The 25,970-nt window shown below is 36.1% G+C and overlaps 2 protein-coding genes across 2 annotated transcripts; both read left to right on the top strand.

Annotated features, from left to right (window-relative positions):
- The first annotated feature begins 1,462 nt into the window (after nt 1-1,462).
- Nucleotides 1,463-8,576, top strand: LOC110877553 (aspartyl protease family protein 1). Its single transcript, XM_022125705.2, has 10 exons — nt 1,463-1,925; nt 3,633-3,768; nt 4,476-4,711; nt 4,900-5,124; nt 5,600-5,735; nt 6,474-6,550; nt 6,638-6,737; nt 6,821-6,878; nt 8,109-8,180; nt 8,270-8,576. Exons 1-10 carry the CDS (start codon nt 1,606-1,608, stop codon nt 8,488-8,490), a joined length of 1,581 nt encoding a protein of 526 aa, XP_021981397.1. The 5' UTR covers nt 1,463-1,605; the 3' UTR covers nt 8,491-8,576.
- A 9,860-nt stretch (nt 8,577-18,436) lies between these two features.
- On the top strand, nt 18,437-20,479 carry LOC110877552 (peroxidase 64). Its single transcript, XM_022125704.2, has 4 exons — nt 18,437-18,696; nt 18,805-18,993; nt 19,348-19,510; nt 19,919-20,479. The coding sequence occupies exons 1-4, from the start codon at nt 18,502-18,504 to the stop codon at nt 20,311-20,313; spliced, it is 942 nt and encodes a 313-aa protein (XP_021981396.1). The 5' UTR covers nt 18,437-18,501; the 3' UTR covers nt 20,314-20,479.
- The last annotated feature ends 5,491 nt before the right edge of the window (nt 20,480-25,970 follow it).

Genomic DNA, 25,970 nt, shown 5'->3' with positions numbered 1-25,970 from the left:
AATTGATGTTGTTTTTCCTTTTCAATTCCTTGATGTTCTCCAATTTCAAGGAATCTCCTGCCCCCTTGTATTTGCAGTTAAAAAATTCATTGAGGAACGATCATCGCCTGCTTACCAATAACTTGGTGCTTTAGTTTATCAGTGATTTTCGACATGTTGAAACCCAGGCATTCTCCAGCTTCTATGATTAGGTCCGCTTCCGTAACCTCGTCGTTTTTTCTAGCGGTTGTACAGAATTTTCCGACATTGAGTTGATCCCGGCCACCAAAGTGTGACAAGGTTTGTTTTTATGCTTCGTGCAATCGGTATAGAGCATCCTTCATCTTCATCGAAGGGAATCTGAATTTCGATCTGCAAAAATTACCCTTATGGCCTGCCGCCACTACTTACTAGTTAATGGGTAAGTTGCTCCCTCTTTGAGTTGTCAAAAGGTAGTTGGTCAGGGTTAGAGTAAATACCATATAGTGACCCTTCGTTCCTCGTATGAAAACATGTTGTTCACTTAGTTAAAAACTTTAATTTTAAAGTCATGGAGTAGGATCAAATACAAACTACATTTTGCATACAAACTGTAAGAACCGTTTAAAAATGTCAAATGACATTCAATCAATTATAGAGAAATGATAAAATAATATCCTAAATAATATCAATTATATTGAATTCCTTAGGAAAATTTGTTTTTAATAAACCAACCTTTCTCCCGTTGGTAAATAATAATCTTACCTACGTAATTGGTATACAATAATCCTACCTATCAATATGTTGGTACTCAATGAACTTTCATTAATTTTTTTTAACTGAAGTTAGTTTTTAAGTTTTATTTATTACACAAACAGTCCCTGTAGTTGTAATTTACTAGTTTTAACTGGATTTCTGCAGCTTTTACACACTGCCATTATCGATTACAATAGTTAAAACTAGTAAATTACAACTACAGGGACTGTTTGTGTAATAAATAAAACTTAAAAACTAACTTCAGTTAAAAAAAATTAACGGAAGTTCATTGAGTACCAACATGTTGATAGGTAGGATTATTGTATACTAATTACGTAGGTAAGATTATTATTTACCAACGGGACAAAGGTTGGTTTATTAAAAACCAATTTTTCAATTCCTTATAAATATGCTAACAAGCAATTAATTCTTTATTTGGATATTTCTTTTGTTTTCAATGTGCTGATTAAGAAAAGTGCTAATAACATCCAAATACGTGCTAAAATCAATTATTTTAATTAATTTTCATGTGCTAATATACTTTTATGTATGTATTGCTTTGATATGTGTTAATTTAACTTTTTTTTAAGTACTAGGATCTGTTTTTACAGTTTGTAGGATAAAATATGGTTTGTACCGGAACCAACCCCTTAAAGTCATATAATTTAAATCACGAAAACTCAAGAATTAAAAATAATTTTACTAAAAAAAATTAAATAATAAACAACACCAACAAAACAATCATAACATCAAAAAGAAAGAAAAATAAACCTCCAACCCACTCCCTCTCCAACCGTCGTTACCCCACCGCTCCACCACCTCCAACCTCTTCCAGATCTCCCGTTCTCCCCACCCCCAAAATCCCATGAAACCAACAACAACCCACTAGCAATGCACTCACTCTTCATCTTCTTCCTCATTCTCCTCACAATTTTCTCCAACAACTTCATCAAACACTGCTGTGCAACTGCAAGTGTCTTCACTTTCAAGATGCACCACCGCTTCTCTGACCCGGTTAAAAAGTGGTCAGAAACCATCAACACCAACCTCTCCGCCGCCCAGTTTCCGGTCACCGGTAGTCTGGAGTATTATTCCCAGTTGGCTCAACATGATAGAGTGTTCAGAGGCCGTGGCTTGCTGGGTGCTTCTGCTGATCAACGGTTGACGTTTTCTGATGGGAATTCCAGTTTGAGAATCCAATCGTTGGGATAGTATGTCTTTTTATTTATTTATTTATTCATTTTTCGTTAATGGGTTTGTTTTGTTTTGGAATTTTGGTCGTTGGTTAGGGTTTTATTTTTTTATTTTTGGAGAAATTAGGTGTTTGATGCAGTCTTTAGACTTAATTTAGTCATAAAGTTGTATTTTTTATTTGCATTAGTTGTAGTTTCAAAATATTTTGTGGGAGCTTAGGTAAATCTGAAATGGTTAGTGATTAGGCTAATGGGTGTTGAGGAGGGTAGTCCCTTGAGGATGATCCGCCGCATAGGCGGGGTGTGGGGGATATCCTAAAAGGGATGGGCCTAAGATGTGGGGATGAGCCCTTTATATATACATATGTATGTATATTTGTGTGTGTGTGTTGGATAAAGAAGTGAGGCCCGGCGAGAACGTCTAAGGGGAGACGGAGACGCACCTAGGGGGCGGTGTTCCAGCCCGTCGCCGCACCAGGACGACCCGGGGACGAGCCCCACATCCAGCAGTCTTATTACCGGCAGTAAGGAATGTCGGGTTTTGAATATCATCGACGTGTTTTAGGCGCATTGGGTGTGGATGAGAGGAGAGGTCCGTAGTTAAGTGTGTTTGAGTGTTTTTTTTATCTGGGGGGGGGGACTCATGATGTTTGACCTTAGGCGACACGGAATGGGTGAAGTGATCGGGTTATGAATATAAGTTGATCGGGAAAATTGGGTTTGGTTTTTATTTGGATTTTGGTTACAAAGTTGTTACCTTTTCGGTTTAAGTTGATTGCATTGTCGAATCTGTTTTGTGACACTTTAGGTAAATCCCACATTAGATATTGTGCCGTTAGGGCACACGGTATGGTTTTATTCTACTGCGGGTTGGGAATAGAATTGGGTAGGTACCGGTGGTAACACCGCCTTGGGTGCCATTAGGTGTTTGAGTTAGTCTCTAGTTTATTTAAATTTGATGACAAAATTGTTTCCTACTTGCTTTGAAATTAGTCTCTAGTTTAGTTAAATTTGATGACAAAATTGTTTCCTATTTGCTTTGAATTAATTGCATTTTCAAGATATACGGTGGCACCTTAGGTAAATCTCACATGGTTTGAAATTTGAATTTATACCGGCTGTACGGAAGTGCACTAATTTTAACGTTATTTTACTAATTTCGTGAAAATAACATTAAAAGAGGGGGATGTTTAATCATGCATCATGTGGTGGCGTTGATAGCCGAAAGACAAGGGGGTACATGCACTAACCGGCCTTTGTTTCAATTGTTGAGTGTTATGTGCCTTATGTCCAAGGCTTGATGCAAAACTACTATCGAGCCGGGGGTCTAACTGGAAGCAGCCTCTCTATTCCTACAGGGTAGAGGTACGGCTGTCTACATCTTACCCTCCTCAGACCCTACCTTAGCTTTGCTATTGGTGGGATTTACTGAGTATGATGATGATATATGGAATGTATGGTGTTGAATATGACACCGACGTGTTTTGAGCGCATCGGTTGTGGATGAGAGGAAATGTCTGCAGTTAAGCATGTTTAAAGGGGGGGAGGGGGGAATCCATGATGTTTGACCTTGGGCAAAACGGACATTGTTTGGTATGAGGGGTCGGATATACATATTCATTCATGCAGTTTATAGGCCCTATTTACCACAATAACCGCTTTTTGTTGTCTTTAAACACTAATGCTGATTACTAATATGATGTTTTTGATTTTCTCTTCAACTAGTTTGCATTACACAATGGTTTCTTTGGGGACACCAGGCCAGAAGTTTTTGGTGGCACTTGATACCGGGAGTGATCTATTTTGGGTGCCATGCGAGTGCAGCAAATGTGCTTCTATTGATAACACACCTTATAGCTCTGTATGTAATTTCTTTTCATTATTTCATAACCGAAGCACGTTATTTGTATAAAAGGTTACCTTGGTTTAAAAAAAGTGTGACTAATGCGTGAGGCGCACGAGGCTATCAGGAAAGCGCCTTGAGGTGGTGCCTTATCTACTTCTGTGTCAAAAGTGGTCAAAGTTAGTCAAAATCAGGGTGCATAGGAGCTTCATATGTGAAAGTAAAAAGTACATGGATGGTCCTTGTGGTTAACCAAAATTATGAATTTAGTCCCTACTCCCTAGTTTTTCAAAAGTACACACATGGTCCCTGTGGTTTGCACTTTGTTATGTATATAGTCCCTAACTTTTGTCAAAAGTGCATACCACAGGGACCATCCATGTAATTTTGGCAAAAGTTGGGGACTAAATGTGCTACAAAGTGCAAACTACAGGGATCATCTGTGTACTTTAAAAAAGCTAAGCACTAAATCCAAAATTTTGATTAACCACAGGGACCATCCGTGTACTTTACTCTATGTAAAAACAACCAAAGGGTGAAGAAATTATGAATGATTTGCTTGATAAAACGGTTGATATGTAAAACAGATGAGAGAGAGACGCAATTACTGGTTGTAAATATAGCTTAATTCGTTGTACATAGAGCAACACCTCACGCCACACTTTTTCAAAGCAGGAAGGTTACATATTTGATCATCAATTTTTTTTTTTTTTTTTTTTTTGTAGAAATTTAATATGAGCATATACGACCCAAAGGAATCATCAACAAGCAAAAAGGTTTCGTGCAACCACAGGATGTGTACTGCTAGCTGTCCTGGAAGCGGAATGGTTGGCACTTGCCCGTATTCATCATCTTACATCTCGTCTCAAACGTCAACTTCTGGAATTTTGATAGAAGATTATCTTCACATGGAAACAGATGATAGCAATGCAAAAGTTGTCAATGCGTTTGTCACATTCGGGTAATTTTCAATCACATAACGTATTATTACCAGTCTGTTTTCATTTTTCTTGATTATATTTATTATATATAACAATAGTAATAGTAATAGTAATAGTAATAATAATAATAATAATAATAATAATAATAATAATAAAAATACAAAATACAAAATAATAATAAGAATACTGTGGTATATGAAATTTACAGGTGTGGGCAGGTACAAAGTGGTTCGTTTCTACACATTGCGGCCCCGAACGGTCTTTTTGGGTTGGGTATGGAGAAAATATCAGTTCCTAGCTTGTTAGCAAGAGAAGGTTACATAGCCGATTCTTTCTCAATGTGTTTTGGACATGATGGAACGGGTCGGATTAGTTTTGGTGATAAAGGCAGCATCGATCAGGAAGAGACTCCTTTTAGTTTTGATGCCTCGAAGTAAGTAGTACATTGTCGTGTTTTTTTTTTTTTCATCCTGGCTAAACTGGTTATTTTTTGTATGGGCGTACTGATTGGGTTGGGTTGGGTTGGGCCATAGCACATTTTATTTAATTTTATGATAAATAGTTTATTCAACGAATTTGATAAATATATTACATTAAAAAAAATCTTTTTTGGAATAGAATGATTGTAGTCCGTATGAATTAAAAACAATTTAAGTGACTTTCGACCCGTTTGCTTAACTCATTCTTTTTACTCATTTGAGTCGTTAGAGATACATTGGAAAAAAATGTATATCGGACTGCGCACAAAAAATGTACATGATGCGCTTTCCTGATTGCTCCGTGCGCCTCACGCAGGCACGCCTTTTTAAACCAAGATCAACCCATTAATAAGCAAATGGATTGTTAATGCTGCATTTACGAAACTTGGGCCCGGATATTGACTTTTTAAATTTGTTCATCATTTGCAGTCCTACATATACTATTAGAGCTACACAACTTCGTGTTGGTGACTCGCTTATCAATTCGAGTTTCACTGCTCTTTTTGATTCTGGTACCTCTTTCACCTATCTTGTTGAACCACATTACACAAGGCTGACAAAGATGGTAAGCTATCAAAGCGATAAAAACTTTACTATCATTATGTGGAATTAAAATATCTTTTTGTTTGTGAAACGGTACACCCAGGGGTTAGATTTTCTCACCCAAAATATATTTCGTCTTTTTTTTTTCTAGTTTCGATTTAACATATGTTTTAGTTTTTCTCTAACAACTTGCGATATTTATAATTTACTAAAAATATAAATATACGGTTTTGTTCAGTTTTTTGTCTACAATTCGACATAAACAAACTGAGTTGTATCCAAAGTGTTTGATATTACGAGACAAAAACTTTATTTTGGATTAATTAGTTATTGAAAAAACGTATATTGGACTGCACACAAAAAAACCTAAATAAATTCAGGTTATTGTTGAGTTATCCATTACTTCAACTAATTAGAGAAAAACTAAATGTTATACAAGAAAAAAAATTGTGCATTTTTTTTTTGTTCAAAGAATCTGGGGGCTAGAACCTAGAACCCCGGTATACCATTTTTTACCCCAGTTTTACAAACATAAATTTTTTTACCCTATTTTTACAAATATTTTTATTTAAAAAAACCACACTTTTATATAAAAAAGTTAAAATAAATGATTGGGTAGCGCCTTTTTCGTGCAAGATTTCTGTTGTATACGGGGGTATCAAGAGGAAGCATACTGACACGGGTTTAAGTTTTTGAGTATTATATTTTAATAAAGTTGGTAATTTACTAATTTGAAGGCATGGTCTACGTGCTTCTGCAGTTTCATGCACAAACAAAAGATCCACGGCGTGTAACTGATAAAAGGAAGATCCCTTTTCAATATTGTTATGCGATGAGGTCTGCTTTCTAGTCCCAGATTTGATCTTCATTGTTTTATTTTTTTATTTTAAACGAACTTATTTTGTTTTTAATTTATATATGTAGTCCTGAAGCAAATACTAGTCAGGTCCCCGATGTAAGTTTGACCATGAAAGGGGACCGCCAATTTCTTATCTACACTCCTGTAATTGTGCTCCCCACACAAGTAAGTCTCGTGTTTCCACCTCATTTCGATTGTCTGAATGTACGTAAATTCTTGATGTAATTATGGTTTTTTTTTGTTTGCAGCCTGAATCTATATATTGTTTGGCTGTTATCAAGAATGGAGAAATGAACATTATTGGACGTAAGTCTTCAGTTTCTTGTATAAACATCTTTTTAATATTTCCGTTGTATTGACTTATAGGGTAGATTACATGAATCATCCCCATGGGCTGGTGACACACACACACACACACACACACACACACACACATATATATATATATATATGGTATTATTAAAGCACATTTACTAAAATATTATAAGTTCACAATTTATCTATATTTAGAATTGTTTTTATATGTCGTTATATTTCCTATATATAATAATATATAATATTTTATTATTTTATCATCTATTTATATACTATTAAAGAACACACACACACACACACACACACATATATATATATATATATATGGTATTATTAAAGCACATTTACTAAAATATTATAAGTTCACAATTTATCTATATTTAGAATTGTTTTTATATGTCGTTATATTTTCTATATATAATAATATATAATATTTTATTATTTTATCATCTATTTATATACTATTAAAGAGAAAGGTCGGTGGAGACCTTTCTCTTTTAACCCTCAAATTTTGACTTTTCCATTTCTTTAAGGCTCTTACACTTTTAACTTTTTCCAATTTACACCCTTAATTTTTTGACATGAAACACTATTAACCCTTATCTTTAAGTAAGTTGCACATTCACTTCTAACTTTCAGTAATTGACAACTTTGACCTTCTTAACCTTTTCTACTTAATAACTTGACACCTCCTTTGGTTTAAATGACTTTTACGACTTTACACCCCAACGTCTACAAATTTTTATACTTTTTTTTTATCTATGTTCTACTTATTTTGTGTACGTTCGTAAACTGTATTTGAAAGCAAGTCGGCTCAAATATACTACGTTTTCATTCGATGGCGATGTAATTTTTTTAAGTAAAGAGTCGGGTCAAATATACAGTATAAATACGAGTTACTTTAACTTTCGACGCCGTCGCAACGCGCGGCGGGTCAAAATCCTAGTTTATATATAGTTTCAACTATTATATAAATATCTATAATGTTTTAAATAGAAGTTATATAAAAACAGGCTCTTTTAAGCTCGCGAGTCTAGCGAAGTTCGAGTGAAGCTTGACTCGTTTGTTAGAAGAGCTCTGTAAGCTCGAGCTTGGCTCAGTTTGAGCTTTTAGCAGAGCCGATCTCTAGTTCACGAGTGGGTTGCTCGTTTACACCCCTATATAGTATATACCAATATCTTTGCAATATGATTATTTATGCTTTTCTTTCTCCTTGTACAGAAAACTTCATGACTGGATACCGTATCGTATTTGATAGAGAGAAACTCATTCTTGGCTGGAAGAAATCTGGTTGTAAGTGCACGTTGCATTTCAAGTTTCTGGTCACACATTCAACACGTCATAAACGATAATGAAACATAAATCTAACTGTTGTTTTGTAGGTTATGACATTGATACTTCGACTGCTTTCACATCAAAACCCTTGAACACCGACACAGTTCCTCCTGCTGTTGCTGCCGGGCTAGAAGGCGAAGGGAATAGAACTCGCGTTCGTAGCTCTGCTGCATTGTCACGCAGTACAAATTTCATTTACTTGACTTATAGCTTTCTTTTTCTAACTATTCATTCTTTCATTGTAGTTATTTTTCTTCCTTTTGTTTAAATTATTTTTTATATATTTTTCTTTTTCATTGTTGATCTCTCTTGCTTTGCCTAGAATGATATTTGATCATAGTTTTAGTTTGTGAATTGCGCGTAGTTTTAGATCAACCGCTTGTTTTCCAGTTGGTAGATCAACCGAAGTTTGATAAATTTCGACTTGAGGATGAACATCGATATGCACGTAAGCACGGCTTTAAACATGTGCTTAAAATTGTGTGCTCAGGCAGCGTACAAGGCTCAATAGTCATGTGACATGCTTTACAATCGTACTTCACATGTTACATACTGCCCAGGCAACGTAGTAGTCGGTTGTCTACTGCTAAATATTAAAAAAAAATTGTTCAATTCAGTGCGGGTCGGGTTCGGATAGATGACAAAGAACACACTAGTATGTGTTTGCTCTACATGTTGGCCATTGTATTTGTCAAATTAACGTAGTGGATTATAAACATGGAAAGAAACAAAACACCAAGAGTTAGAACATGGTTTTTCGACTCTTTCTATCTAGAGATGGGCATATCGGGTTTTTTATACCTGGAACCGGTTTCTAACTGGACCCGGTTCTTGTATGAGTGTGGGTGGAACCGGTTCTTGTAGGAACCGGGTCCAGTTCCTAACCGGTTTCAGACCATTTAAACTGGAGACGATACTAACTGATTCTGGGTAGGGTTGTAACCGGTTCCTCTGAAGAACCGGTTCCATCGGGTAAGTCAATAAAATCGCTGCAATGTTATTGTAGGGATCGGTTCTTAAAGACAAAATACCTTAAATTGAATAAAAAATTACATATTAAAAAAATACAAACATATTAATAAAATACAAACATATTGCATTATAGCCGGTTTATTTCTTTGACCGTTTACTTGTCGTGGGTGCGGCCATTTGACTTGCGGCTCGCTTTGGTGGGGCCACTTCGGTACAATCGTCTTCGGAATCATTAGTTTCTACTTCTTCCTCATCTTCATCAACAATCTTGTTCTCTAATTCCACTTTGTCTTCTTGACCTGTTTGAATACGGTCCACGACATCTAAATGATCCTTTAGGCAAATTGCCATCTCTATTGATTCCGGTGTTAGTCTTGTTCTTCGTATGGACAATACCCTGCCACTAAGAGAAAACACACTTTCCGAAGCTACGGTGGAAGCTTGGACCGTTAGTATATCACGAGCCATGCTGGCTAGAATCGGGAATTCCACCAAATCCCAATTGCACCATACCTCCATATTGCGATTATGTGTGAGTGTCCCAACAAGATATGGAGCGGATTGAGGACCTTGGTTAACGGATGGAGAATTGGTGGTTTTGGAATTCTTGGATGCCATAGTATGAATCAAGAGCTTAATGAGTAGAAAAAGAATCAAGAAGAAGAAGAAGATGGTGTGAAAAACAAATAAATTTTGTTCACTATTTATACTGGAATCGATTCCAACGGCTAGGAATCGATTCCAACAGTAACAAGGAATTAAATGGGTGATTTGCAACGACTAGGAATCGATTCCAACGGCTAGAAATCGATTCCAACGGTAACAAAACCCATAAATAATAGAATATAATGCACCGGGTTGTATTTGTTTACGGAGGAACCGGTTCCAGGTAGGAACCGGTTACGAACCTATTTTTTATAAAATGTGAAACCGGGTAAGAACCTACGGGTTTTTTGAACCCGGAACCGGTTCTTCAAGAAAGCGGGTAGGGACTGGAACCGGTTTCAGGTCGGGTTTAGAACCGGTTATTATGCCCATCTCTATTTCTATCTAGTGAAAGCAAACAATTACAATTGAAATAACTTAAAACATAATGTAACCTAAAGCAACTATTTATACACAGATAAACAATTAAGTCAAACAATTTAAACAATCTAAAAAAATGTTTTGAACATCTTATGAGTTTATTATTGAGAGAGAGAGAGAGAGAGCGGGTGGTCGTAACTGGCGGTAGGTAGTGTTTGTTGCCGGCAGAGATGGTGGCGAGATGATGGTAAACGATGGTGTAGAGGAATAGAGAGATGTGTAGCTGTGTGGGTGGTCGGTGAGGATGGGGCGTATGTTTCTGAAAAAGTTAAAAGCTTAGGGGTTGTTTGGTAACTTCTTAATGGTTAAGTGCTGAACCAGTAAGAGGTCTGAACCATTAAGTGCTGAACCAGTAAGTAAGAGGTCTGAACCATTAAGAGGCAGTATAATGCTTAACCCTTCAGAGGCAAATGTCTGACCAATTCAGATTAGAGGTCTTAACCATTCAGACTCTGTATAATATTTAACCATTCAGAGGCAAATGTCTGAACCATTCAGACATCTGCTCATGAAACAAACAGACTGAACCATTAAGTGCTGGACCAGTAAAAGGTCTGAACCATTAAGAGCGTCATTAAGAGGTAAACAAACAACCCCTTAGGTATGAAAATGCAGTTACTAAATCTTTTTGCAGTGCAACCCGATATTCTTCTAAAGTTGGGGAGTTATATATTTAGAATCAGGATATAATAGGAAGTTTTTTTTGCTAGGAAGTAATCTTGACCATTAATTGATTTAGTCAAGGGTTAAGATTAAATGAGTGAAATTGAAGAAAAAAAAAGAGGCACATTAAGATTAAATGAGTGAAATTGAAGAAAAAAAAGAGTCGCGTGAGTTTGTGTAGGGGCATTCTAGTCAATACAGGACAATAGTTTCTCTCTCCTCCAATCCTCCCCTCATTTTATAAACGTTAATAACTCTTCCATACGATGTTATTTTTTTTTTATAAAAGTTGCACAAAAAACGAGCGTTTTCTAATCTTTAAAACGATTCTACTATTGCTATATTTTCGAAAACCCAGTTGCGGAAAACGCAATGGACAAAAAGCGTAAAAAATGACTTTTTTCTAAACGCAATGGACAAAAAACACAAAGAATTGTCTTATTTCCAAAACGCTATTGCCTAAAAACACAAAAGAAAGTGTCTTTTCTAAAACGCAATGGACTGAAAACACATACAAATGTGTTTTACCTAAAACGCAATAGACTAAAAATACTTCAAAATATGTTTTTCCTAAAATGCAATGGACCTAAAAACACATAAAAATGTCTTTTTTCTAAAACGCAATGGTCTAAAAAACACAAAAGAAAACGTTCTTTCTAAAACGCAATAGACTGAAAACACATAAAAATGAGTTTTACCTAAAACACAATGGATTAAAAACACTTTAAAATGTGTTTTTTCTAAAACGCAATGGACCGAAAAACACATAAAATGTCTTTTTTCTAAAACGCAATGGCATAAAAACACAAAAGAAAGTGTTCTTCCTAAAACGCAATGGACTAAAAACACATAAAAATGCGTTTTTACCTAAAACGCAATGGACTAAAAACACTTCAAAATGTGTTTTTCTAAAACGCATTGGACCAAAAAACACATAAAAATGTGTTTTACTAAAACGCAAAAGATAATAACACAAATGAAAATGTTTTTTTTTTTCTAAAACGCAACACACTTGTTTCTAAAACCCAATAAACTGAAAATACAAAAAACAGTGGTTTTTCACTTTTTGTAAAACGCAATGACTCAATTCAAAAACCCAGATCGTAAAAATGTAATTCAAAATTTTCTTACATAGATCGAAGCCGATTTCTTCAGATTTCTTCAACGATTGACAAAATTTGAATGTTAGAAACACTTATAAGCGATCGAATCGAACGAATCGAGTGATTCGCTTCAAAATCACGAGAAAAAAATGAGGTATTGTATGAAATTAAACTGGGTTTCTTCAAAAAAAAAGTTGAAGAACACGTTGATTGGGTGTTTGAATCATTGATTGGTGACGAAAATCGCACTATAATTTAGTGATTATTGAGATAGAAAGTGAAGAAAAGGTTGAAGATGGTGAGTTTTGAAAATGGTGGGTTTTGAATTTACAGAGAGAGAAGAAGGAGAAGATTGGATGAAATTGACTAAAATACCCTTACTCTTTATTTTAAATTTTGTCACATGTCATAATTCTATTTCTTATTATCCTTCTAGCCAAAATAAACTTCATATTTGATCCCCACCCTATATATTTAAAGGGAAAAGATCAAATAGGAAGTTAATTTTTGCTAGGAAGGATAGGAAGCCATAGGATTATGACATGTGGCAAATTTTAAAATAAAGAGAAAGGGTATTTTAGTCAATCCAACTCTTTCTTCTTCCTTTTTCAAAACCCAGTAAATTCAAAAACCCACCATTTTCAAAACCCACCATCTTCAACTATTTCTTTACTTTCTATCTCAATAATCACTACATTATAGTGCGATTTTCATCACCAATCAATGATTCAGAACCCGATCAACGTGTTCTTCAGCTTTTTTTGAAGAAAACCCAGTTTAATTTCATAAAAAAATCTCGTTTTTTCCGGTGATTTTGGAGATAATCACTCGATTCGTTCGATTCGAGCGTTAATAAGTGTTTCTATCATTCAAATTTTGTCAATTGATGAAGAAATCGACTTCGATCCATGTAAGAAATTCTTTAATTTCATTTTCATGATCTGGGTTTTTGATTTAGTCATTGCGTTTTACGATCTTTGCGGGGGTCCGGGGGCGGCAGCCCCCGGTAGCGGGGTCCCAGGGGCAGAGCCCCTGGCTGGGGTTGGAAATTTTTTTTTCGATTAAATTGCTGTACTAAAAACGCATCAGAAAAATTAATTTTCCAGAAGTTGGCTCATTTCGAAGACAGTAATTCGTAGACAATTCAGACAGTTCACAGTGACAGACAGTTTTAAAACCCATTGCGTTTTAGAAATAAGAGAGTTTTATGTGGTTTCTAGCTAGAAAAAAAACACATTTTTAAGTGTTTTTAGTCATTGCGTTTTAGGTAAAACACATTTTTAGGTGTTTTCAGTCCATTGCGTTTTAGAAAACAGACATTTTAAGTGTTTTCTGGCCATTGCGTTTTACAAATAAGACATTTCTTTGTGTTTTTTGTGCATTGCGTTTTAGGTAAAACACATTTTTATGTGTTTTCTGGCCATTGCGTTTTACAAATAAGACATTTCTGTGTGTTTTCTGGCCATTGCGTTTTACAAATAAGACATTTCTTTGTGTTTTTGGTGCATTGCGTTTTAGGTAAAACACATTTTTATGTGTTTTCTGGCCATTGCGTTTTATAAATAAGACATTTCTGTGTGTTTTCTGGCTATTGCGTTTTACAAATAAGTCATTTCTTTGTGTTTTTGGTGCATTGCGTTTTAGAAAAATGTCATTTTTTAGGTTTTTTTTTCATTGCGTTTTACGTATTTTCTATTGCGTTTTACGCAACTGGGTTTTATTTTTTTTTTTAAATATAGCAATAGTATACTCGTTTTAAAGATAAAAAAACGCTCGTTTTTTTGGTGCAATTTTTATAAAAAAATAATGTCGTATGAAAGAGTTATTAACGTTTAAAAAATGGGGGAGAATCGGAGGAGAGAGAAACTATTGGATTGGATTGACTAGAATGCCCTTGAACAAACTCACGCGCCTCTTTTATTCCTTTCAATTTCTCTAATTTAATCTTAGCCCTTGATTAACTTAATGGATGGTCAAGATCACTTCCTAGCCTTCCTAGCCAAATAAACTTTCTATTATATCTCCACCCTATATTTAAATACTTATTTATACTTATTATAATGTTTTTAGTCTTTTTTTCTAAAATATTTCGAGAATATAACCGAATGTTTCACTAACTAATAGTACTTTTTATGATGATGAATAATCAAACTATTTTTTTACATAAAACACAACTTTTAGTTTATTTAATAAATAATAAATGGACTTCAGAAAGGGTTTGCAATTCAGAAAGAGGTGGCGACGCAGCTTGTTGCCCGTCTACCTTCTGTTTTGATGTAACTTGACAAATATGAATAAGATATCTTGATTGAAAAAAAATGGACTTCCGGATTTGATCGTTTCTTTTACCATTTCTCTCACATGGAAATAGTCATTTAGTGATATTATAAAGGGTTATTGGATTTTATCACCCCAAACTATTGGCTATTGACTGCTGCCACCCTCAACTATCACTTTGACGTCCGTCACCCCCAACTTAACACCTAGTATGTTCTGTCACCACATCGTTAACTGATCACTAACTTTAGATCCCGTTACTATACTTTTGGGGGTGTCATAGGGATCTTAGGAAGGTTTTAGGGATCTTAGGACACCCAAAATATATAGTAACAGAATTTAAAGTTTGTGATTAGTTAACGACGTGGTGACAGAACACACTAAGTATTAAGTTGGGGTGGCGGGCGTTAAAGTAATAGTTAAGGGTGGCAGTGGCCAATAGCCAATAGTTAGGGGTGATAAAATCCAATAACCCTATTATAAAAGTGTTAGGAAAAAAAAAACGAAGTTGTGTTTCGAGATAAAAAAAAGTTCGTGTCAATAATAACTTTTTCATTTCGAAAAAAGTTATAATATTTTATTTCGAAAAAAAAGTTATAATTGACTTTAATCTATAAAAAATGTCACATTCTATTAGTTTCGTGTAATCTGTCAAAATAGAAAAAAAATTATATGGGTATTGATCGTGTTAGAGATGTGAAGAGGTATGGTCCCAACTCTCTGCCTATATGGCATGGACCATACCACTTTCTGAGCACACTTGGCAGCCACATCAGCAAAGCAATCCAGAAGCTTCTAGAAACTTCTGGAAGATCTGCAGGTGGCACCAAAGATGCTCTACCAGACACAAAGGACAAAACGTGTCACCAACCGCAGGACGCCACGTAGGCCTGCAGCAAATCAGGGAGCAGAACCGACGTCGTCAGTACAAGGTTTCCAGCGTGGGCAAATGCAAGCGCGCCACGTGTACCACTACGCCTGCCACAACAGAGCAGACCAAGAGGATATTCCCCCTGGTCGGACAGCTGGCGCGCACCCGCAGCTGCCACAACTGCTTCTCCCTTCTTCACCCTCCATAAATAGGACCCTTCATCATTCAGGTTCAGGATCTTTACTCTCTATATTCACTCTATACACACATTGTTTATTTCTCTCAGAACAGTACTTATTCTCACGCCGGAGCCTGGTTAAGAGGGAAATCCCCTTTCTCCCCCTCTTAACGAGACTGACGGTGTTTACTGTTTTGCAGATCTCGAGTCATTGATACGAGTAAGGAAAGAGGTTGAACCCCATAGGTGAAATAACCCTATCGATAAACCTTGTATTAATCGGTGTTTCATCAAGATGATCCGTTATTTCTATATGGTATGAATCGTGTTAGAGGTCCGTTATTTCTATATGAGTATTAATTGTGTTAGAGGTGATCCGTTAACACGAAATGCATTTAGTGTGTTAATCTCATTGTATCGTCTTATGTGTAATTAAACTCATGTGCACTGGTTTTTAATATACATTTCCCTTAACGAACTATCGAAATGTCAACTTTAATATAGATTTCCCTTAACGGATTATCAGAACGTCAACTAAGTTGTGTTTCCGCCGCAACGCGGAGTCATATTACTAGTTAATTTTTAAGTAGTAGCTACAGGTAAATAATTTTTTCTCCAAATATAAATAAATTCTTCAAGAAATATTATTAGAGAGTAGTTTTATTGTTAGATAATAAAACACGGTCAAAAAGTTGACCGTTAATTAGTAATTAATAAGAGATTAATTACCTGGAGAGAAAACTAATAGTTAGGGAGCTAGAGTGTAATTGGGAGATCTATAAAAGGAACCTTAACTTGAAACCCTACTTGCAAAAGATACTTAACACGAGATTGACTGCAGTAATATCCAAAGGGGAGTCTGTGAGTGCAGTTTGTCTATCACTTCCGTCAATCATGTATCGTAGCTTAATCAGATGATACAAGACTGGTGCAGAACAATGTAGAATATAAAGTTCTTATGTGCTGACGCCAGTTCGTACGAAGGGACTTGGTAGCTCATACGAAGGGACTGCTTATTATAATATGTAGTGTGTTGTTGTGGCTTCGTACGAAGGGACTCCCTTCGTACGAACCGAGCCACTTCGTAGCAAGCCTTGTACGAACCCATGATGCCTATATATAGAGTTGTAGGGTCTTGGTCTTTTGTAACTTTGAGCATTAGAGAGGCGAAGCTCTGCTCATTTGTTTTCGTGGTTGCAAACTGTTATAACAGTAATAGAAAACAACTTATAATTACTTCTTTGTGTCTGATTCACACACGTACTTGGATTCCGCACAAGATATGTGTTCATCGCATTCATCGGTCAAGGAATCGATTCTCGGAGTGAATCCACATTCTGAAAAATGAGTAAGCAAATTTATAAGAGATGAACTGATTCATAATTCTTATTATCACATTAAACTATTTTTTTTTCTAATGTACATTAGCAAACAAGTGATAGTTTATTTATTCATATATGATTAATATAATAAAATTTCAATAATTTTCAGTCTATCTAGAAAAGCAGAGTAATAGTAATGAAAGTAGTTAGTGACTACCAAATCTATCAACAAAGTGCACCATACCAAAAAAAAGTGTACATGAAATGATTCGCTTAAAAAATAAGAGAGAATCAAAAGGAAAAAAAAAAAAAAAAAAAAGAAAAGAGAGAGAAAGTTTTGGCTGATATTGATGTTTTACCTTCTATAATATTGAATAAAGTCATGTTTCTTTAGATTTTGTAATTGACCTCCTTTTCCTCATGATTTAAGATGACATGCATTTCAATTTTAGTTCCAATTAAGAAAATTAAACTAAAAGTCGCATGATTAAAAAAAATACGTACTGATCCATATTACTTGTGGATACCTAATTAGCATGTAAATTAATTACAGAAGTAGCAGAATATGATCATCTAGTAGACTTGAAGGTAGTGATTGGTTCCTTTTTTTTGTATTTTTTTAATTATAAAATACCCCTCTATTTTGCCTACTACCCCATGGTTTTTGAGTTTTTGCCCCCACATTTACAACCGCACCAAGTAGACTTGTTTGTACCTATATTTTACAAATAATAATTATGTTAAATATGATTAGAAGAGTATATTATTGTGTTAATAACGTATTTACTATAAAAAGTGTGTGTTAAGTTCTTGATATAAAACTTATTATATATCATCTTAAAGGAGAAAGTCGGTGGCTTGCCACCGACTAACGTCTCCGTCTGAGCTTCTTGAATCAAAGGGACTGCAGGGGTAAAAATGGAAAAGCCGGTCATTTTTGACTTTTATCAGCTTGCCCCATTTTCTTCAAACATAAATAACTTTTTTATACAAGTAGTTTGTTTTTTATCTTCCAACTTTGTGACAGTGTTCTTTATACCCTCAACTTTGTCAAATCTTATTTTTACCCCCTTTTATCCCTTAAGTTTAGGAAATGTAATTTTTAACTTCATAACTTTTTATGAACTTTGTAAAATGTCACTTTCACCCCTCGAGAGTTTTTCATTTGACTGTATAAATTTAAGTTAGTCGGGTCGCATATAATACGTTATGATTGTACGGTATAAATTTTATTTGTGTTATGTTTTAATCCAATCACAATGCAGCTATATGTTACATTGAGTTCAACCGGATACGTCGAAACACGTGTTTTCATAAAGTTAGCACATCAAATAACGTTTGGACTAATCCGTTCGACTTTTGCAATGTACACGCGTCGCAACGCGCGCGGGTCTTATTACTAGTTCTTTATTATAAATAATAGTTTCTTTTTTTATATATATAAATACATGATGTAAAACTTAATCGTTCAACCCGTTTGATCCAAATCTTTCGTAATGAAAATTAGTCCCTTCCATGGATATTGAAAACAACCCATGAAATAAAGTTGTCAAAACGCCTAAAGATGAAAATTATGAATCAACAATTTTGTATATTCTAACTAACGCTTCAAACATACTCCAATATCAACCATGCACCATCAGTTAGTTATCATACCAACCATGAACCACCATATCAAACCCCACCCTATCCTACCCTACCCTACCCCACCCCACCCAACGCTTCATTTATTTCTATAAATAACATGCAGGATCAACATAAGTAAATAGAGTTCAAATACAAAGAACATATAACCATATTGGTCATCATGTCTGCATTGTTAAGCTCACTACTCATTCTCTCATTATTCTCAACAGGAATTTCACTAAGTTCAAACTACTATGAAAAAACATGCCCTAATGCAGAATCACTCATCCGAAAAGCAGTGAGGGACGCCGCGACAAATGACAAAAAAGTCCCTGCGGCATTGCTTAGGATGCACTTTCATGACTGTTTCATAAGGGTACAAAAGGGAACTGTTTACATCTTCTTTACTATGTTTAAGTTGCATACTTGTATCATTTTTTGTTTAATATATTGCTAACCCTTCAAGGTTTGATCTAACTTGTAGGGGTGTGACGCTTCGGTTTTGCTGGATTCGAAGGGAAAAAACACTGCTGAAAAAGATGGACCACCAAATGTTTCTTTGCATGCGTTTTACGTCATCGACAATGCTAAAAGTGCAGTTGAATCTGCATGCCCGGGAATAGTTTCTTGTGCTGATATCTTAGCTTTAGCAGCAAGAGATGCGGTTGTGCTGGTAATAACGAACATTATATTGTTTCAATATTTTTGGTTGATATCTTTGCATACCATCGTTTTACCTGCTAAAGAAAGGACATATAACCCACCTCGTTAATAAGTAAATGGGCTGAAAACGGATAATAAAAGTTACTATACTTGATCTATAACGAAAAGGCTAAGAAAGGTATGAAATACTGAGTTTCCTGAAGTCTTGATGGACATATCACATCATGTTATACCATTCGACTCTATGTGCATATTGTAGAACTTTTACTGAATGTAACTAATGTTATAATTTATGGTAAATGACAATTACACATTATATTGTATGTAACTAATGTTATTAACAAATGCGTACACGTCTATACAGTCTGGAGGGCCATCCTGGGTTGTACCTAAGGGAAGAAAAGATGGAAGAACATCACTAGCCAGTGAAACCAGACAACTCCCTGCTCCTACTTTCAACATTTCTCAACTTCAACAAAGCTTTGCTCAAAGAGGTTTATCTTTAAAAGATCTTGTAGCACTTTCAGGTAACTTCAGTTCTCATATTAAGTTAATAAAATAGTGCATTAACATATACATCTTCTTTTGTTCTTTTTTCATGCAAAAGTAAATGCATCATTTCTCTTGTGACAAAGATTAAAGCCAAAGTTATATCCATTTTAAGTTTTGCCCTTTTTAGCTCACTTCCTTTTGTCTGGTTGGTCCGAATACGAGTCTCTAGGTTCTTGGATTACCTCCTTATCAAATTTGGTGTCGGGATGACCCAAATTACTTTTTAGTTTTTCCAAATATTCTAAGTTTATTAAAACTAGTCATCTTGTTAAATATATTAAAATATTATATCATTTTCGTTTGACCCAGTTTCCTACACTTCCTAGGTCAATCAGTCTTCGTTCGACCCAGTTTCCTATACTAACGGATTTTTGTGTATGTAGGTGGGCATACTCTTGGTTTCTCCCATTGCTCATCATTCAAAAACAGAATCCACAACTTCAACTCCACAACTGATGTTGACCCTTCAATCAACCCTTCATTTGCTGCAAGTTTAAAAAGCACTTGCCCAGCCACCAACAATGCAAAGAATGCAGGAGTTCCAATGGATCCTTCTTCTACAAGTTTTGATAATACATACTACAAACTCCTCTTCCAACAAAAAACATTATTTTCTTCGGACAAAGCTTTGCTTGATTCCCCAAAAACAAAAAATATTGCCGCAAAGTTTGCAAGCTCAAAAGGTGCATTCACAAAGGCATTTATAAAGTCCATGATCAAGATGAGTAGCATTACAGGTGGTCAGGAGGTTAGGAAGAACTGTAAGGTGGTAAACTAGACAACCGCGTATATCAAATTTCAATTAACGTATATTAAGTACTTGGTGTCCAGTTCAGAAACGGTGATAAGCTAGTTCTTTCTAGCAAGTTAAAACGGAGTCTTTGCAAGAATGTGACATGGTCATATAGAATTATACTGCAAATAAACTTGATAGATTACAAGGGCATTTGTGACTGAAAGACACAATTTGAGTAAAATCAGGCGAAAATATATACACCTAAAGAAACATTAATTTGGCAAAAAAAAAAAAAAATCTTTATACTGTATAAATCATAGTTTCTTTGACAAATTTTCACATAATTACTGAAATAGTTCATGATCTTTTTGTTTACATCAGGTTTCTTTTAAAAATATTTAGTGCATCGAATAAAACTCTTAAAATTAATGATGCGTTACTTTTTGGATAAAGTAATTATGACTTTGGACCTTATTTCTTTTTAACTATTACAGTAAAACTTTTATAAATTAACAATGTTAGCAATTGAATTAACAACTAGATAAGAGGCCCGCCGCGTTGCGGCGGGGCATACAAATTGAGCCCATCATAACCGATGTCTTCGTAATCCTTTTCAAATCAAGCAAGTTTAAACTCAAAACATTTGAGGTTTTAATCCTATACCTCCTTGTTTATTTTCTTTTGTTCAAGGAGCCAAAACTGTCATAAACAGGACCAACATTATAACAATAAAATCTTCAAGGACCTTTAACTAAATACCAACTCAAGCAGCAAAAAATTTCAAATCCTTGAAGAAAAAACACGCCAACAGGCTTTGACAACAACGTACATCAAGACAACAAACATGTTCTTCTAAACCTACAACTGATGACATCTTGAAGTTGCTTCCTTCTTAATAACACCCTCAAGAACACCGTTGTGCAAGTTAATTACTTTCTTTTAATATACGGCTGAACTAAAAACATGCTACAACTAAATGGAAAGACAAACATAAACAGATACACAACATGCACACATGACATAAATTAAAACATAAGATAGTAAGACAAACCTCATGAGCAAGGCAAATAACAATCTTCACAATCATGACTGTACTCGAACACAACTGTCAATTGAAAAACAAAGTTGGTGTCAAGAGGATTGGCAAACCAACAGCTTAATCACAATGCTACCAACATGTTCACAGTTAATCGCCCTTTTACTAATAACCAACAACCAAGAAGCCAGTTACAAATCCTTATATCTACCAACACAATTACCACGAGAAAACAGGAAAAAAAAATTAATAGGTAACTCCAATACAACCTAAGCAAAGATAATCTAACAAACTTCAAATCTGTTTGTACAAAAAAAGTACAAAAAGATATCCAACTCATAACCAGCTTCAACTGTTACAATCGTCACTCACCATCCTAACCATCATGCAACCACCATCACAATACACGAACCTTTTTGATTTTGGTGATTTTGACTTTGGTCATGCTTGGTAATTTCAGGTGACTTGTTTGACCAAAGATTAGCATGGTTACCCGCTCTAACCAGTTTCGCAAAGCTAAAGCAAACTAATATTCTACTATTATGCCCACATTAATGATACAAAACTTGCTATGACATTTATATACTTGAACGAAACTACCTGCTCTAGTTCATTAAGCTAACCTAACTTAAAGATTCATCACCGTCCCAATTCTTGTACATGTGTAGTCAAACCCGACAAATCTTGACCTTCATACCCCACCCATACCTACACCAAGAACTTCTTCCCTTTTGTACCCCCAAAAACATTATCAAAACTCAATAAACATAAAACCAGATCTAAAACCAATTTTACCTTCAAGAAACCAAAACTAAACAATTTAACACAAACACTTTTCAAATTAAGCCAATATTACAAACAAAAACCCTCAAGAGATTAAAAAAAACAAACCCTACATAAACAAAAAGTAAAAAAAAAAGTTAGCTTGAAAACCCATTGAGGCATTTCATCAAACACATGGTGGGCAACTTACAGATGAGGTTCTTGAAGCATCCATGGCAGCCACACCTACAAGTATACATTCTTCTACATGAGCAGCATCTGGGTCAGAACCCTAGGTCACACTGTCACAAATTGTCACACCCCAACCGTTGGCGGAAACATCGTGGCGCGACACTGAGCGAAACAGATTGTGCAGGAGAAATCCATAACAACTAATATTACCGAATAATTAACGTTAAGTCCCATATCAAAACATATTAAGTAAAATAATTATTACAGACATAAAATCTCAAAGACAGTAAATTGTTCCGACAACTCAGATTTAAATAAATTGTTCGTTGGTTTCTAGACTCTTCCTAACTTGATACCACTTAGCAAGCATCCTAGCAGATAGCATCCTAAACACCTGTCACATACGTTAAAATAAAGGTCAATACACGTAGTGTAAAGGTGAGCATACAAGTTTAATAGAGATATTAGAGTTCGAAATCGTTTACGCATAACCAACATGTAACATGTATAAAGTGAAGGCTAGTAGGTTATCGACAGAGAAATATGCACAGACGTGACTGCGAGTTGTAGAATGCGTAACACATATCCCCACTGGGACACATGAAGTAAAGCCCTTAACAACCCCTGTCCATGACAGGTGTTGAGTCCAAACTATAGTACTATCGTTGCTAAGGTGTCAGGCAACAATCACTGTGTTAACATAACATACAAGCATTCATCGAATAACACGTAGCATGCAATAATGGTTAGCGTATAACTAGTGTTTGCGTTGTGTGTCGATTGTGATTTGAATATAGATAACGTATGTAACACCCAAAAGTGCGTAAACCAAAAAGGGATCGAGTATACTCACAGATTGTACTTAACAAGTAAACACTCTCTTGGATTGAAGGGAGCGCTGAGAGAGATTAGCCTGAACAGTTAACGATAGCATAAACGATAAGTGGCGTGTAAAACGGTGCAAAGTGATAAGTGTCGGATGGCAATCCGATCGGATGGCAATCAGTTCGGATGGTCATCCGATCGGATGGCCATTCGATTGGATTGACACCTCGTTTGGTGAGGATGTGTTTGTGTATGATGGTTTGCCTTTTGAAGTTTTCATTGTAGCATTTTGAAAATAGAGAAGTATCTCTACCCTTCAGGTCGATCGATCGAATGACGGTTCGATATCGAACGATGGTTCGATCGGGTGATGATCCGTTCGGCGAGGTATTTCTCAGAGAACAAGTTCACAGCAGTGTTGTCACTCGATCGGATGGTCTATCGATCGGGTGGTAATCCGTTAGAACTGGTAATGTATTGAACATGTTGAAAATTGTTTAAGTGTTGAAGTTCCAAACATCACATGGTCGGGTGGTCGTTCGATCGGATGGCAATCTGATCGAACAGCAATCCGTTTGACGTTCAGATCTACAAAGTTGAATCAAAAGTTTAAGTGTGGGACCAAGTCCAAGCCGATCGGCCGGCTGTCCGATCAGATGGCAATCGGATCGGACGACAATCCGCCCCGACAGTCTGATCGTCTTTGACACTTGATTGTTTTGATAGTTTGTAGTTCTAATTGAGAAGGTGTGATAACGCGCTAAACAACAAAACCTCGTTAAGACCCTAGTGACCCGATCGAACAGGAATCACCCAGATTCGACCCGTTCACTGGTTCGTGATGGTTGTTCCTGTTTAACCCGGAATCTGTTGTCTCTTTGGTAGAACCCAAATCCTGAACCAACACATCACTAAGAAGGAGTAGAAGATCAGAACAAGCTCCGATTCTCTCGGTTTTGAGTGCATTGAGTGTAAAAGAGTTGAAAGAAGGTTAGAAAACCATCTTTCAATCCTTTTCACTATGAATATGTTCAGATCTATGCAAGATCTTTGTTCATTAATGTGGAAATTGTCCAGATCTAAGTTGTTCTTGATGGATTGAAGCCAAAACATGAAGCTTATAAGAACTCCATGATGACATCACTCTAGAACACCTCAAATCCACTGGTTTCACGGTTAAAAGTTAAGATTCGAAAGAGAGAATGATGAAGAAGTGTGTGTAGATCATAAAAGTACAAGATTTAGGTTGAAAACTTACAAGAATCACGAGAAATTGAGAGAAATAGAGCTTGAGTGCAGCTGGGTCGAGTGAGGAGCTGTCACATCAAGTGATGTGACAAGTGAGGGTATTTATAGGGTTCCCCAAAAAGGAAAGTGCAAGGGATCGAGTGGGTCACCGATCGGATGACAGTCCGATCGGATGGCAATCCGATCGAGCTGTCACTCGATCGAGTGGCTCTGACGATTGAGTTTCGGCGTTTTGTTTTGTGCATTGAGTTTTGAGATGCGTTCAAGCGAGTTTGCGATAGAATTATCCATTTGCTACACAATTAATCCCAACTACTATATCTAACATACAATCACTATAAATAACTTGCGTTTAGCGTTTGCGAATGCGATTGTGATGGAGTTGCGATTGCGTTTCGATTAATCACCACAACATACACATAAATAAACATGCACAAGTAACACAAAAGAGGCGCACACACGTAAAACAATATCCAGAACACTTAACTCGGGTTGCGAATGCGATTGCGATGCGATAAGCGATAAAGCGATAAATATGTGATAAATAGCGATTAAACCTCGATTATTAACATGTACTCCACATAATACAACTAATGCGTTAAATAAATAGATTCGATTACAAGTCAAAGAAGTCAAAATAGTAGTTAAGCAAGGAGTGACAGATCGTAATTAGCAATCTTTTCTTTCTTTGACTTCAATCTTGACTTTGTCTTTGACTTTCGAAACACGGAGTGTTACAGCCTCCCCTAGTTGAGGGAATTTCGTCCCGAAATTAGGCCGAAGTTGTAACAAACAACTGCGGGTACTTCGCCTTCATGTCGCTTTCGAGTTCCCAAGTGAACTCAGCGCCTCGTTTGCCTTCCCAGCGAACTTTCACAATGGGAATGCGTGAGCGCCTGAGCTGCTTGGTTTGTCGGTCAATGATCTCGACAGGCTTCTCCACGAAGTGTAATGTTTCGTCCACTTGTAGATCCTCCAGTGGAACTTGTAAATCATGCTCAGCCAGACACCTTCTGAGGTTCGAAACGTGGAAAGTTGGGTGGACGTTACTAAGTTCCTCCGGTAGTTCGAGTCTGTAGGCCACTTTGCCGATCCTTTCCAGAATCTTAAAGCGCGAGTTTCCCTTTCTTGCCGAATCTGACCACACCCTTCTAAGGTGATACCTTTAGTAGTACGTGCTCGACAACATCAAATTCAAGGGGCTTGCGTCGTCTATCGGCGTAACTTTTCTGACGACTCCGAGCTTTTAGCAGATTGTCTCGAATTTGGAGGATTTTGTCAGTCGTTTCTTGTAATTGCTCAGGACCGGTTAATTGCGAGTCTCCGATCTCGTGCCACACAATAGGCGATCGACATCTTCTTTCGTATAATGCCTCAAATGGTGCCATTTGAATGCTGGAATGATAACTGTTATTGTATGAGAATTCGACTAAAGGTAAGTATACGTCCAAATTACCACCGAAATCTATGACACACGAACGGAGCATGTCTTCAAGGGTACGAATCGTTCTTTCAGTCTGACCGTCGGTTTAGGGATGGAAAGCGGTACTTAGATTAAGCGTAGTACCGAGAGCAGATTTGTCACACCCCCAAAATCCACAAGCGGAGTATCACCGCATGGAGGCGTGACTGACCA

The sequence above is a fragment of the Helianthus annuus genome, chromosome 15 (genome assembly GCF_002127325.2).
Source record: "Helianthus annuus cultivar XRQ/B chromosome 15, HanXRQr2.0-SUNRISE, whole genome shotgun sequence".
Lineage (NCBI taxonomy): Eukaryota > Viridiplantae > Streptophyta > Magnoliopsida > Asterales > Asteraceae > Helianthus > Helianthus annuus.
This window is presented reverse-complemented; position numbering and strand designations above follow the sequence as displayed.

Excerpts from the sequence above, each read along its gene's own strand:
- LOC110877553 (XM_022125705.2), top strand. The coding sequence starts at position 1,606 with ATGCACTCACTCTTCATCTTCTTCCTCATTCTCCTCACAATTTTCTCC. Across the intron at positions 4,712-4,899 it reads AATGCGTTTGTCACATTCGG|GTGTGGGCAGGTACAAAGTG; the intron begins GTAATTTTCAAT and ends TGAAATTTACAG. Across the intron at positions 6,551-6,637 it reads CAATATTGTTATGCGATGAG|TCCTGAAGCAAATACTAGTC; the intron begins GTCTGCTTTCTA and ends TTATATATGTAG.
- LOC110877552 (XM_022125704.2), top strand. The coding sequence starts at position 18,502 with ATGTCTGCATTGTTAAGCTCACTACTCATTCTCTCATTATTCTCAACA. Across the intron at positions 18,697-18,804 it reads TTCATGACTGTTTCATAAGG|GGGTGTGACGCTTCGGTTTT; the intron begins GTACAAAAGGGA and ends TCTAACTTGTAG. Across the intron at positions 18,994-19,347 it reads CAAGAGATGCGGTTGTGCTG|TCTGGAGGGCCATCCTGGGT; the intron begins GTAATAACGAAC and ends ACGTCTATACAG.